The sequence below is a fragment of the Carassius gibelio genome, chromosome B2 (genome assembly GCF_023724105.1).
Source record: "Carassius gibelio isolate Cgi1373 ecotype wild population from Czech Republic chromosome B2, carGib1.2-hapl.c, whole genome shotgun sequence".
Taxonomy (NCBI): Eukaryota; Metazoa; Chordata; class Actinopteri; order Cypriniformes; family Cyprinidae; genus Carassius; species Carassius gibelio.
Window position 1 is genome coordinate 2,331,226 of NC_068397.1, and position 13,831 is coordinate 2,345,056.

At 36.0% G+C, this 13,831-nt stretch overlaps 1 protein-coding gene across 1 annotated transcript in view; it reads left to right on the forward strand.

Moving 5' to 3' along the window:
• cacna1eb (calcium channel, voltage-dependent, R type, alpha 1E subunit b) overlaps positions 1-13,831 on the forward strand; it is a 71,195-nt gene that overhangs the window by 48,376 nt on the left and 8,988 nt on the right. Inside the window, exons 23-34 of the mRNA XM_052548087.1 lie at positions 1,314-1,410; positions 2,774-2,934; positions 3,579-3,716; positions 6,799-7,000; positions 7,173-7,337; positions 8,338-8,448; positions 8,610-8,690; positions 8,826-8,945; positions 9,086-9,151; positions 9,486-9,577; positions 9,796-9,970; positions 11,022-11,149. Of these exons, the coding sequence (XP_052404047.1) occupies positions 1,314-1,410; positions 2,774-2,934; positions 3,579-3,716; positions 6,799-7,000; positions 7,173-7,337; positions 8,338-8,448; positions 8,610-8,690; positions 8,826-8,945; positions 9,086-9,151; positions 9,486-9,577; positions 9,796-9,970; positions 11,022-11,149 (1,536 nt within the window). The remainder of the gene's footprint in view (positions 1-1,313; positions 1,411-2,773; positions 2,935-3,578; positions 3,717-6,798; positions 7,001-7,172; positions 7,338-8,337; positions 8,449-8,609; positions 8,691-8,825; positions 8,946-9,085; positions 9,152-9,485; positions 9,578-9,795; positions 9,971-11,021; positions 11,150-13,831) is intronic.

Consider the following 13,831-nt stretch of genomic DNA (forward strand, 5'->3'; position numbering starts at 1 on the left):
GCACCTCATTTAAGTTATATAAGTGAAACTCTTGAATGCTTGCTAATAAACTAAAACTGTGATGGAAGTCACACATATATAGTTAGAATACATGGTATCGTTTGGAGGAATATAGATCTTAAACATACATTTAAATAGCATCAGTTATAAAAATAAAAAAATGATGGTGTCCTAAATTTAATAATCTATTTGGGAAACCCTTGAGAGAAGCTCTAAAATCATGCAGTCCAGGCTTATTAACATGATCTGAAAGCTGCCTAGCATGAGACACATGCACCAGATAATACCATTATTGCTCAATAATTGATCAGAATGTTACGGGTTATTCTTGTTATCTTGTTAAGCATGTGTGTGTTGTTATTCAAGGAAGTATTTCTATAAAAGGATTTCCCAGACGTTCATAAATCTGCTCTGGTGCATTGTTTAATGGCTTTACATGTGTTCTTTCTCTTTTAATGCTTCTCTGTTGTTGTTTGGATTGTATCTCTGTGGCTGCCAGGAATTTAATGGGGTAATAACAGATGCTTCTCATTTGTCACATTGTCTGTCCATTATAATATGAATTCAGTTCATCATTTATTCATGTGTGTGTTAATATTGTGATGTCTGATCCATGTTTGTATTCACTGACCTAAAATGTTCACTCATTCACTAACTATTTCAGCAATGCCTACACATTCTTAGGTTATGCATTAGGTTGCTGTCAGTTTAACATGAATAGTATGATTCATTATTTAAATATGCAATTAATCATGCCTTTTTACTCATAAGTATGTACCATAATAAGAAATGTTCCTACCATCAGTGCAGTTCAAGCCTGAAGAGCCACTTCATGTTTTGTTCATGTGAATCATGTGAAATGCTTTTAATATCCAAACATTATAAAAATGTCTTTCATTGCATAGTCACTGAATAACAGGTTTAAAAATATAATACAAATATACTTTAATGCATGCTTAAAGTCCTTTGATGCATGTAAAGGACATTATTAGGTTTTTTTTGTGAGTCTGGAAATATAGGCCTTGGGTTGTTCCTTCACTAAACATCATTTAAGATTTAGAAAATGTGATGCTGTGGCTAATTTGTAGTACTTAGGTTTTTATTTATGATGTCAGTCAGCTTATATCAATATCTAGCAGCAAAGATGCCGCATCATGCAAAACTTTTTTTTTTAATTAATCTTATATTTGATTGATTTTAAATATTTGGATGAATTCGATATACATCTCTAAGTTATTGACAGCTGTACAGGTTGGATTTCTCCCCCCAAAACATACATTTTTTTAAAATATAATATGTTTTGTTATTCACAGAAACAACAAAGGCAGAGACATCAAGACCATTAAGTCCTTACGGGTTCTCCGAGTTCTCCGTCCCCTCAAGACCATCAAAAGACTTCCGAAGCTCAAGGTTTCTGCTCTTTCACACTTCTTTACATTTGTAGCTAAAAATAAATAAATAAAATAAAACCTGATTGCACAATTTAACTCTCTTCTCACTTATGTTTACGTGTTTTATCACTTATTTGTGACTATGCCTACTCTCTGAATATTAAGAGAAAATAAACTTTTTTATTCACACTTTTTCATTCCACATGTGATAATTGCAAACAAATTCTTCCAAAAGACTAAAACTCAATACTTTCAATTCATTGCATAGTCCTTATGTAACAGGTTTAAATTTACTAAAGGATGTAAAGGACATTATTAGTCATTTCTTTGAGTCTCAAAAGTTAAGTCTTGGGTTCCTCCTGCACTAAATCTCATCCCACATTTAATGTGATTCTGTATTTATTTATTTTTTAGTTTGTTTTATTCTTCCATCTACTTTTGCTGTGACAATAAACTAATGTACCATAGACTCACATAACGTGTGTAATGTTGTGTATTTCAAACACAGAAACTCTAGGTAAGAAATAAATGTCTTATTCCAATTATATTCCTTTGAAACAGTCTCACAAAAACACACACAATTTAATGAATGAGTGAATTAATCAGGATGCTCCGCTGTCTAAATATGAGTAATCCCTCTGTGAATAATTAAAAGTAGGCTAAATATAACATGCAGTACTTGACATTTTTCGTTTTAAATCAATATGCAGTCATTTACAGAGCCAGCATTATGATAATTATCATCAGACGATTTAACTAAACCATAATTGAATCAGAGATCTTGAGAGATGACATACTGTAGAAATGTGAAGTTACCGGCCTAGTGCCCTTCAGATCCAACCCCATCCCCTGAGAAAACAGATCTGCTTCACAAGGAGGTGATTTTGTACAAATTAGATTGGTTTGGAAGTGAAAAATAAGCATGAGGTCCAGCAGATCAACCCATAAACCTAACTGTTAGTGAAGCATTCAGAGATCGTATGAAAGAAAGAAAGCTTCATCTCTGTCAGCTTTCAGTTTCCAGTCATTGTAGAGCAAAGTCACATGGGATTGAGTTGATACCATTACTATAGCAACCAGCATGCTAGAAAACGACTGTACTGCCTAAAAACCCCCATAAACGTCTGATTTGATTACTTGCAAATAAAAGTGTAGACATGTGCATCATGATCCAGTTTGCACGAATTTAATGACTAAACATGAATTTAAGGCTTTAGGTAAAATTGTGATGTTGATTGCATTGGATAATATACTGTTCTGGAATGCATCATTGTGGAAATGGCATAAAAGCTGCACATGAATCTTATCTCATTTGCATTGCCGGTTGAAGATCTGTTTAAGGAGGGATGTGCGATATGATGGTTATTTCTGTTGTCCTGCAGGCTGTGTTCGATTGTGTGGTCACATCCCTGAAGAACGTCTTCAACATCCTCATCGTCTACCAGCTCTTCATGTTCATCTTTGCTGTGATTGCAGTGCAGCTCTTCAAGGGAAAGTTCTTCTACTGTACCGACGGATCGATGGGCACGCAAAAGGAATGCCAGTAAGAGCTTTATATATACTGTATCTGGGAGGTGGGGAGTGACGAATTAATATTTTTACTGTTACAATTATTAGTTGTGGAAAATGTGTACTTTCAAGAGTAAATAAAAAAAAAGTACTTTTCTAATGAAAAAATTGAACTTTATTCTTGTTGCTTTATTTAATGCAATATATGTAGCATGCCTCAATCAAGGGACAATGGCTAATAATGCAAATGTAGCTGTATACATTATCACATTAAGCAAAGGACCTGCAATGATTTTGGGGAAACATATGAAATGCCAGAATTAATGCTTGTCTCTGCTGTGTTTGTTGCAAAGATATCTAATTATGCTAATCATATAATCATTTAAATCAATTAAATATGATCTGTCTTAATAATATAGAATGTTATTGTAAGATATATGATCTATGCTTTTGTAATCTTACTCAAGTAACTATTAAGATTTTTTTTTTTTTTTGAATTTACAGTACTAAGGAAACAGTTTACACTGATGACTATTTGATTTACATTTAGTCTTTTAGCAGATGTTTTTATCTAAAGCGGCTTTCAAAGTAACCCTGATAAAACTGTGCATTGATTCTTCTTCTTCCATGGATGTCTTGTTTGTTTGTCTGTGGTTTGAATGGTTTTGTGTGGTGTAGAGGCTACTACATCGACTATGGCAGGGACAGGAAGGAGGTGAAGAAGCGGGAGTGGAGGAGACACGAGTTTCACTATGATAATGTCCTCTGGGCTCTTCTGACGCTCTTCACTGTGTCCACAGGAGAGGGCTGGCCACAGTATGTCCATCCTTTATATACTGCACCAGACTCTTGTATATTTAAAAATTAGTACCTCAGCTTGTCTTGCTATTAGGCTTCAGAACACTTTATAAACATGTTAATATATCAGGTCACAATTCCTAATGGCTGTGTGGAGTAGGGTTATAGAGTGCAACAGTTGGGTTATTCTTTTTCTCCATAGGGAAACTGATTTGTTAAAGTATCTTATAACAGCTTGAAGACAGACTTACTGTGGGTTGAAGGAATATGCTTTTGTTGAAGCTGTCAGTTTGCTTTATTTCAACTTATGTTTAAAATAATCTGAAACCCTGGTGAAAAAACTACACTACCCATGATGCAGTACGGAAAATTCCACCAATCGGAAAGTTAGATATTTAGCTCCACCCACTCACATGATGCACTTCAAATTATGTAATCACGATTCGTTCAAAACCCTCAGATTCCAGATTTTCAAATAGTTGTATCTCGACTAAATATTGTCCTATCATAAAAAACATACACCATTGGAAAGATTATTTATTCAGCTTTCAGAGGATTTATAAATCTCAATTTCTCAAAATTGATTTGGTTTTGTGGTCCAGGGTCACATTTAAGTATGCATACATATTTTGAGATAGACTTAAAATATATGGTTTCTATATTTACGAACAACTTCTTTGAATGGATTGTTTTATTTTTGCTCAATTGCTTTTAAATATATTATGTCATTCACAGTGCTTCATGGGAATTGTAGTTTCTGTCCATGATTAAAGACGTTAATGCACTTTTGCGTTAATATTTTTGCTTCAAATCTAAGTTTGAAGTGTTGTGATTCTTCTCGTTGATGTTTGGTTTGATTCATTGCTTATAGCTCTTTAAAACAAATCCCTATGGGACAAGTGAATTAGAAAAATACTTCCAGAACCAGCGCTGCTGAAAAGTGGCCTGGCAGTAATGCACTCAATAGGAAGGCCTGGATGTTTCTTACTTTTTTGAAAATTTGGCAACATGATGCATTTTTGGTCAGCTCCAAAGATTGTTCTGAGAGGGATAGAGACTTTCCTGCAAGGACCAGTTTTGTCAGTGCTGGGCTTTTGATGGTAGGCTGTTTTCTCAAGTATCTGTAACACATCTGCCAATTAAATGTGTGTCAGTGGAGATTTAGCTTTCTATGGTTTGGTGTCAGACAGGTTTCCTAAACCTCCTCTGGTGAATGGCCATGTAGAGATGAATACTTCTGAGCAGTTTTGTTGATAATGCTTTTCACTGTGCATACTGTAAGTGCCTGTTTAAAGACATAATGGTGAATGGAATATAATGACCATATTCAAATGAGATTTTAAATAAATTAATATGTTAACAAGGTTTTAGTGCTTTTTAAACTAAACGAAATCAGATGAGTGAATGCCATCAGAGTAAAGCACTGGGCTTTGATTCCGGAAAAAACGCAGTTAAACTACCAGACAGCCTTCTGTGGAAATGCTAATCGGATCCAGAATGCCAGAAATGTTGGCAAATGTCAAACGTGAAAGAGCTGGGCTTCTCGGCGAGCACAATAGATGTCACGTTGTGAAAGCTTTCGGGAGTGTGAATGAACAAAATCACTCGACAGTTACCGGAACCTTTCCAGAAATGTTCTTAAACCTTGAAACATTTAAGAACTATGCGACATCTTCTGCACATTAGATGTGACATAAAAACATTAGTTTTAAGACAGTTTTCATGTTTAGGTATGCCAGTGTTTTCCTTTGCAAATATTGTTATAATCCAGTGAAAATCCTCGTATGAACAAGGAGTCCCACAACAGATGGTATGGCCCACGCAGATCTGATCTCACCCTCTTCGAGTCAGTCTGGGGTTCATCCACAGAAGATCTGTGGCATCTTCTCCAAGATGCTTGGAACGAACTACCTCTGAACTAAACTGTGTGCGAGCAAACCCAGGAAAAACTTCCAGACTTTTAAAGAAATGGAAATGTAACCAATGGTCTTTTCTTCTTTCTATTTTTCAATCCAACTTCAAACCCGTCAAAAACAGAGAACTATAGTTGTTGCAAAATGTTGCAGGACCGGGCAAGCAAATGTATTTTTATTAGCACTGTTTTTTAAAAATGATTTTATTCCATCATTTGATTTATGAAGGAGATTCATAGAGCTTAGAAAGATGAGCCTCCCCTTCAACATTTCTTCAAGGTTATGCAGTTATGAGAGACGTGATGCTGCTAATTGCATCCATTAATAAACTGTGTGCACAGTCTGGATAACAGCTGTTTAAACATCTCCTGAACCCACACCTTTGAGCAGATTTCATAACAGATCGTATCTTGTTACAACCATTTTCTCCAGCTTTGGTAATTATTGGCATACTATCAAAGCGGCGCACATTAATCTCTATAAGCAGCCAGCCAACTTATTTTCAGAAAGTATGGATTGTCTGAAGACTTGTATTTCTGGAGTACATTAATAAGTTTAGACCCTGTATTGGCGAGCCACATCTGTTTGTTATGATTCGTATGTTACAGTGTTACAGCTGAGACTAATGTTGAGTTGGGATCCATGTGGAAAGATGTTTGTTCAATAGCTGATGCCAGGAATCGGTGGTTGAAAAGGCAGGGAAAATAATGTGGACTGTCATTGATGAATTGAGTGTGGGTTGAGTAGCATGTCTGTGAAGAAGCAGGACGAGATTTAATGCTGCAGATTTTAAATACTGAAAATGGACCCTTTTCACAGACTGTGATGATGCGTTTCCATCATAAATTAAGCAATTAACAAAACGAAATGTACATTTGTAACACTCTACACTGAGTTATGTTACTTTGGCACACATTTACGGAAAGAGTGTGTCAATGGCATCTTTCTCTCTTCTGACCAACACATTCATGTATTTGTTCTTTATTTGGAAAGCCAAAAATGTTTCAGTTCACCACAATAGAATTTACCCAGTGCCTAGAAATGTCCTCTGGTTTGGTAAACGAGAACAGAGCCATGTTTTGGGAAAACAAACATCATATTGAGTTCATGTAGCAGTAAATAAACTGCAAAAGGTGAGTTTTTGTTGTTGGTGTTGTTGAATTCATTGGATGTATTGCTTTCTACAGAGTTCTCCAACACTCGGTGGATGTGACTGAAGAAAACCACGGCCCAAGCAGAGGAAACCGAATGGAGATGTCCATTTTCTATGTCATATACTTTGTGGTTTTCCCCTTCTTTTTTGTCAACATCTTTGTTGCTCTCATCATCATCACATTCCAGGAGCAGGGAGACAAAATGATGGAGGAGTGCAACTTGGAGAAAAACGAGGTGAATATACAGTACATTTACGACTCCAATATTTGGTATACTATATTACACATCAAGCTATTTCATATTGTTTCCTCATAGCTAGGTTTTATTAACATCATTAAGTAATGTTAAAGGCATTGAGAGTCTGATCTAAGCATGAAAAAATAACAAACTTATCTCCCTCTTCCAGCGGGCATGCATTGACTTTGTTATCAGTGCAAAACCCCTGACGAGATACATGCCTCAGAACAGACAGACCCTCCAGTACCGATTGTGGCACTTTGTGGTGTCACCATCATTCGAGTACACCGTTCTAGTCATGATTGCACTCAACACAGTAGTGCTCATGATGAAGGTACACCTTTCAACATACAATATCCCAGCTAGGAACGCATTCTGTTAAAGGGTTACTCCACCCCAAAATGAAAATTCTGTCATTAATTACGCACTCTCATGTTGTTCCAAACGCGTAAAAATTTAAATTAGGATATTTTTGATGAAATCCGAGAGCTCTCTGACCCTCCCATGTAATTAACCAAATTAATTAATCAAAGTGCAGAAACGTACTGTAGCAAGCAGATTGTTAAAATAATCCACGTGACATCAGGGGTTCAACTGTAATTTTACGAAGCTACAAGAATACTTTTTGCACGCTGTCACGTACGGTGATACAAGAAACACAGGAGAGATCCAAATGCAGGTGCGAGGTTTATTTGAGGGGCAATCCAAAAGAGTAAACAGTCCAGGCAGGGTCAAAAACCAGAAATTCCAAAAACATAAGAACAAACAAAAACCCACGGGAAGAGCAGACTCTGGAAAGTATCATTCATACGACAGGACTCCGTGACAAAGACTCAGACAGACCGGGTATAAATACACAGAAGGATAATGGGGAAACTGGAGACAGGTGGGGAACAATCAATTAACTAAAACAAGGAGGAAGGTGACCAAATAAGGGAACAGGAAGTGATGAGATGACAGACACCGTGGGAACGGAGGACACCTAGTGGACACCCAGGGAACACAACCCAGACCCTGTGACACACGCAAAGAAAAAAAAAACTTTATTCTTTATTATTATTTAGCTTTGTAAAATTACAGATGAACCCCTGATGTCACATGGATTATTTTAATGATCTCCTTGCTACTTTTCTGGACCTTGACTGTGTTAATTCCAATGCTGTCTATGGGAGGGTCAGAGAGCTCTCGGATTTCATCAAAAATATCTTAATTTAAGTTCTGAAGACTCTGAAGTGAAGCTATGTATTTGGTCTTGGTTTTCATAGCTGATTTTGCTTGAATGAGATATTTTGTGGTGTATGCATGTGTGATTTATAATCGTAAATGCTTTTCAGTACCACTCGGCCCCAGCTGCCTACGACATCGTCCTGAAGCACCTCAACACTGCCTTCACTGTGCTCTTCTCTCTGGAATGCATCTTAAAGATTTTCGCCTTTGGGTTCATGGTGAGTTTTATGACATCACATTCATGTTAAAAGGACAGCAAATTTTCTTTCTTGATCAAACTATCCCTTTAATGAGTTTAATTAAAAGAAGAATGCATTTTTAATGCACCTGAATTGATTTACTTGCTTTTCATTACTGTCACTCTGGTCTGATCTCACAGAACTACTTCCGTGATACATGGAACATCTTTGATTTCATCACTGTGCTGGGCAGCATTACTGAAATTGTGGTAGATTTACAGGTAGGAATATTTCATATGTAGTGGTCTTAGTATATGAATCAGAAGTGTGTATCAGTGCTGGGGTTTCTGGCCATTTTTTACTTGTCTTTTCAGTAAATACATATCTAAAGATCCTTAAAACATTTTTTTATTCAGTCTTTGAACACCATCAATATGAGTTTCCTGAAGCTTTTCCGGGCAGCTAGACTCATTAAACTGTTGAGACAAGGCTACACAATACGGATTCTGCTGTGGACATTTGTTCAGTCCTTCAAGGTAATATCACATTTTGTACTGAATGCATATATAATATATTTGAATGCATATATATATACATAACATGTAATGAAGCAAAGAAAAATAATGAATAAAGAAACTATTTGTACAACATTCTTTTAACTCTCTTCTTGTTTCAGGCTCTTCCATATGTCTGCCTTCTCATTGCCATGCTTTTCTTCATATATGCCATTATTGGCATGCAAGTAAGTTTGTCATATCATGTATTGCAGTTATCAAAATAATGTAAACTTTACCCATAAACTTCATAATTTAACAGTATTGGATGAATGCTTCCCCTAACATCAGAATGTACTTGTATTTTGGCATTATTTAAATCCTAACCAAATTCTGCAGTCTTTCTTGTTTCCCCAGACTTTATTAGGGCACACATTTAGATGATTATTTCTATTTTTGACAACATGCCAGAAATTTAGAAGAATCAAAACCCTGCTAGTCTGGGTTCTTGAGTAGCGATACGAAATCATTTCTATATTTTTATAGATTGATTCTAATAATCTGTCTTATCTTATTATTTAGGTTTTTGGTAATATTAAATTGAATGACGAGAGCCACATTAATCAACACACCAATTTCAAGACGTTCTTTGGTGCCTTGATGCTGCTCTTTAGGTAAGATCACCAAACACAGAGAGAGGGGGGGAAAACAATTGTATACTTTTTTTAAAGTAGAATCAAACCAGCATTCTTTCTTTTGTTTATAGTTAATGAAATGTGGAGTTTACCTCTAACTGAAAATTCTGTCATTTAGTCATTCTTATGTTTCTACAAGACTAGAGAAGTGTTTGGTGACTGATTCCTGGGTAGATATATTACCTTGTGTCTTGCAGGAGTGCTACAGGAGAGTCGTGGCAGGAGATCATGCTCTCGTGTCTCGAGGGGAAAGAGTGTGAACTGGACCCTTCAATCCCACCACCTTTCATCTCTCCAGATCATGAAGGGGGCTGTGGCACGGACTTTGCTTATTTCTATTTTGTCTCATTCATCTTTTTCAGCTCATTTTTGGTGAGACTTAATCAACGTCCTGTTCAGAAATCTGAAATGTACAGGGGAGAGTGGGGTAGACCGCATTACTCAAGTTCAGTGCAAGAATTCGGTGCAGGGGGTAAAACAAATACTACAAGTTATATTCTGTAGTATAACCGGAAATTATATATATATATATATATATATATATATATATATATATATATATATATATATATATATATATATATATATATATATATATATGTATAAACAATATAACAGCAATGTGTCATAAAAGCCAACAATACTGGTAGCAAACAACGCCTAGTTTAAAGACAAGATAATTTCTTTAGTAAATAAGAGATTTTAGTAATTGCCTTTGTTTATGCATTTGGTAATTAAGTGTTTGTTGAGGTAGTTTCTCATGTGCATCTTTCAACTGAGTCTTTGTTTACACAATAAAAAAAAACATTGTAGCTGACTCTCCCTAAAACTTATTTACAGTTATGTTTTAAGGGGATAGTTAACCCAAAAATTCTGTCATTAATTGATCACCCTCATCTCATTTCGAACCAATAAGACCTTCTTTCATCGTGGGAACACAAATTAAGATATTTTCGATGAAATCCGAGAGCTTTTTGGCCCTGCATTTACAGCAATGTAATTATCACATCAAAGGCCCAGAAAAGTAGTAAGGACATTGTTAAAATAATCCATGTGACATCAGGGGTTCAACCGAAATTTTACGAAGCTACGAGAATACTTATTGTGCGCAAAGAAAACCAAAAGAACAACTTAATCTCTTCCACGTCAGTCACAAAAAAACAATCTCATATAGCTTCATAAAATTACGGTTGAACCTCTGATGATGATTTTAACGATGTCCTTACTACATTACTGGGCTTTGAATGTGATAATTACATTGCTGTCTATGGAGGGCTGTCAAAAAGCAGGTTTGGAACGACATGAGGGTGAGAAATTGATGACAGAATTATAATTTTTGAGTGGACTATCCCTTTAATATTACATTAATGAAATTTTTGCACTTGGTCTACATCCAGAATATTTCCACTTTATTTTTCCTAAGATGCTGAATCTGTTCGTGGCTGTGATTATGGACAACTTTGAGTATTTGACCCGAGACTCCTCCATTCTCGGACCTCATCATCTGGATGAGTTTGTGCGCATCTGGGGAGAATATGACCGCGCTGCATGGTAAGTGCAAAGTGTTAACCTACTGGAATTCCAGATATAATATAGTTTCTCATGATTTTTACTGTTTTTACTGTCATATGCATAGAGTCACTTCACTAGCACCCGCTGCTCATTAACATCCACAATCATGTTTCTTTGTGATTTCACTTGGTTTAATCATTTATACAGATGCAACTCTGTTCAGTTTCATGGCATATTTTTTTTTTTTTTGTGCTTGAATCAAATTGAATAGTTGTTTGAACCAAAAATGCACAGAACACTTGGGTGCATTGCTCACCGCATCAGACACGGATGGATGTTTTCAGTTTTGTTGAGGTGAAATTGCTGAAAGTCTCTGACGGGCCTTGGATTCCTGTGCGATGGCATGACAAAAACTGTCCAGGACTGGATTCAGGACTTATTGTGAGCTCTTCAATTAGGCTGTCCTCAAATGGCAATTAGTGCACATCAGTATGTTGATACTTAGAGAGTAAAGAATTCTTCTAGGCTAATGGATGCCAATCTTGTGGTCATTGGTGCATCCTCCAGGGCTGGAGTTGAGATGGAATTTAGCGTAGTGTTGAGAAGTCAGTGGATGACTGTGAGCAAATAGGCGACCCTTGTAAGTAAAGCTGAAGGCCACATCCTTCTGTTTACAGGCTTTCAAGGGAAGGGTGATGTCATGTCAGATGAAAAGGAAGACAGGGCCTTGATTGTTTAAAGAAAGGTTGGTTTGTACATGCCTACCTTAACATACTTCTGTGTGGTGTTAGTAATGTATATATCAAACAACGAGCATTCATTGGGCTGCAACTAATTATTTTTTTTAATTTAAATTAAATAATCAGTTATTCTGTTGAAAATGTATTTGATTAATTTCACAAACACACACAGACATGCAAAGATTACTAGATTTTAATTGGCCTTATATTCTTTTTCAGATGCAAACTGAGGGTGAATAAATCTATGAATCTGTGAATTTAGACTACTTTTAGATTTAGTCATTTAACAGATGCTTTTATCTAAAGCAGTTTACAAATGGTGACAATAAAAGCAATCAAACTAACATAAGAGAAACTATATGTAAGTGCTGTGACATGTATTGGTTAGCCAAACGCAGTAGTTCATTAGGGATTAGTCATTGCAGCCCTAATTAAAGGGGTGGTTCATTTTATACATAGGCTTGATTATGTTTATGGGGTGCAGTCTTAACGTGTTAATGTTTCTTTTTGTAAAAAAACACATTATTTTTTCACATAATTTACTTTTATTCCACACTGCCCTGTCCCTTCCTTGAGAAATGGGCTGATAATTTCTTTATTTTATGAAGCCCCTCCCTCAGAAATAGGCAATGGGCTCTGATTGGTTAGCTTGCCCAGTGTGTTGTGATTGGCTAAACCGCCTCTAGTACGTGTCTAAACGTCCCGCCCCTCACCTTCAGTAGCATGTGCTCTGGTTTTATTGTAAACAACGGCATCGTTAATATCGCTTATCAGTTTGAGCCCGATTGAGAAGCAGAGGATATTATTGAGGAGGACTGCACAGAACCTGTGCAAGCACGGCTTTTAATGGTAGGCTTTTTTTTTTTATATATATATATTTGTTGTTGTCTCATACTTTTATATGCGCTGTTATTCGTAAGTTCTACTTCTTCTGTTAGCTTTTATCCTGGTTAACTCTTTAATACAGTACGGCAACTGCACGTGCATCCATGTTTAATGCTTCACGTGGTTATGTGAAAATAAGAGAGAGAGAGAGAGAGAGAGAGAGAGAGGGAGGGAGATGCAGAGCAGGGGAACGTGTGAAACAGTATTGAGAACTGCTGCTTTAAAACATTGATTTTGAAACTTGTGAATCCATTAGATTTCATTAGAAGACAGAATCACGACTCATATATGAACAGATTTTTATGTGGACCTCTAGTTTTCTCTTCCTCTTCACTAAAGCAGCACAACATGGCCTCGCCCCCTTTCCTGCCTTTTCCCGAGGGCGGGGTTTATCTGGGTTTGTGACATCACAAACTCGTGAAGTAACTTGATGTAGTCCCTTAACATCCATTTTTGTATGCATTAAACTGCCAGAATGGTAAAATACGATATCTCAGTTTGCATTGAACTTTCAGCTTTGTAAATGTGCAGACATTGTTTATGCTCAAACAGTAACATTACACACTAACTAACGTAAAAATAAAAAATTAATTAATTGAAAAAAAAAAAGTTAAAACACTTGAACTTCGTTGTAGGTTACTAGAATATAGATGGTTTCAGTTTCTCTACGCTTACCACCAAAGATCGACTGAAGGTAATAAAAGTAATATCTTTCCATGCCAAAGCTAATTAAATATCATTAAGGTCAAGAAACTAAAATATTATATATATTTTTTTAAGAGTAAGATGAAGGAATTCATTAATGCATCTTTAGTCACCTCAGTACCCACAGATTTATCTTTTGACAAAGATAAAGTTAAAGTATTTTGAACTGTAATTAAATTTTTATTCATTCATTTTCAAAAGATTTTTGTATTCATTGGTTTCCAGTACATGGTTGTTAGGGTTTTGTGTGTGTGTGCGTGTGTGTGTGTGTGTTAATATTGTATTGTACGCCATATTGTAATTACCGTTATTATAAGATATCAACTTGTAAAAGCATTCACGTCCTCGTAGAACTCGTAATTACAACTTGTGGGAGTTTTCTGAGAGCTAC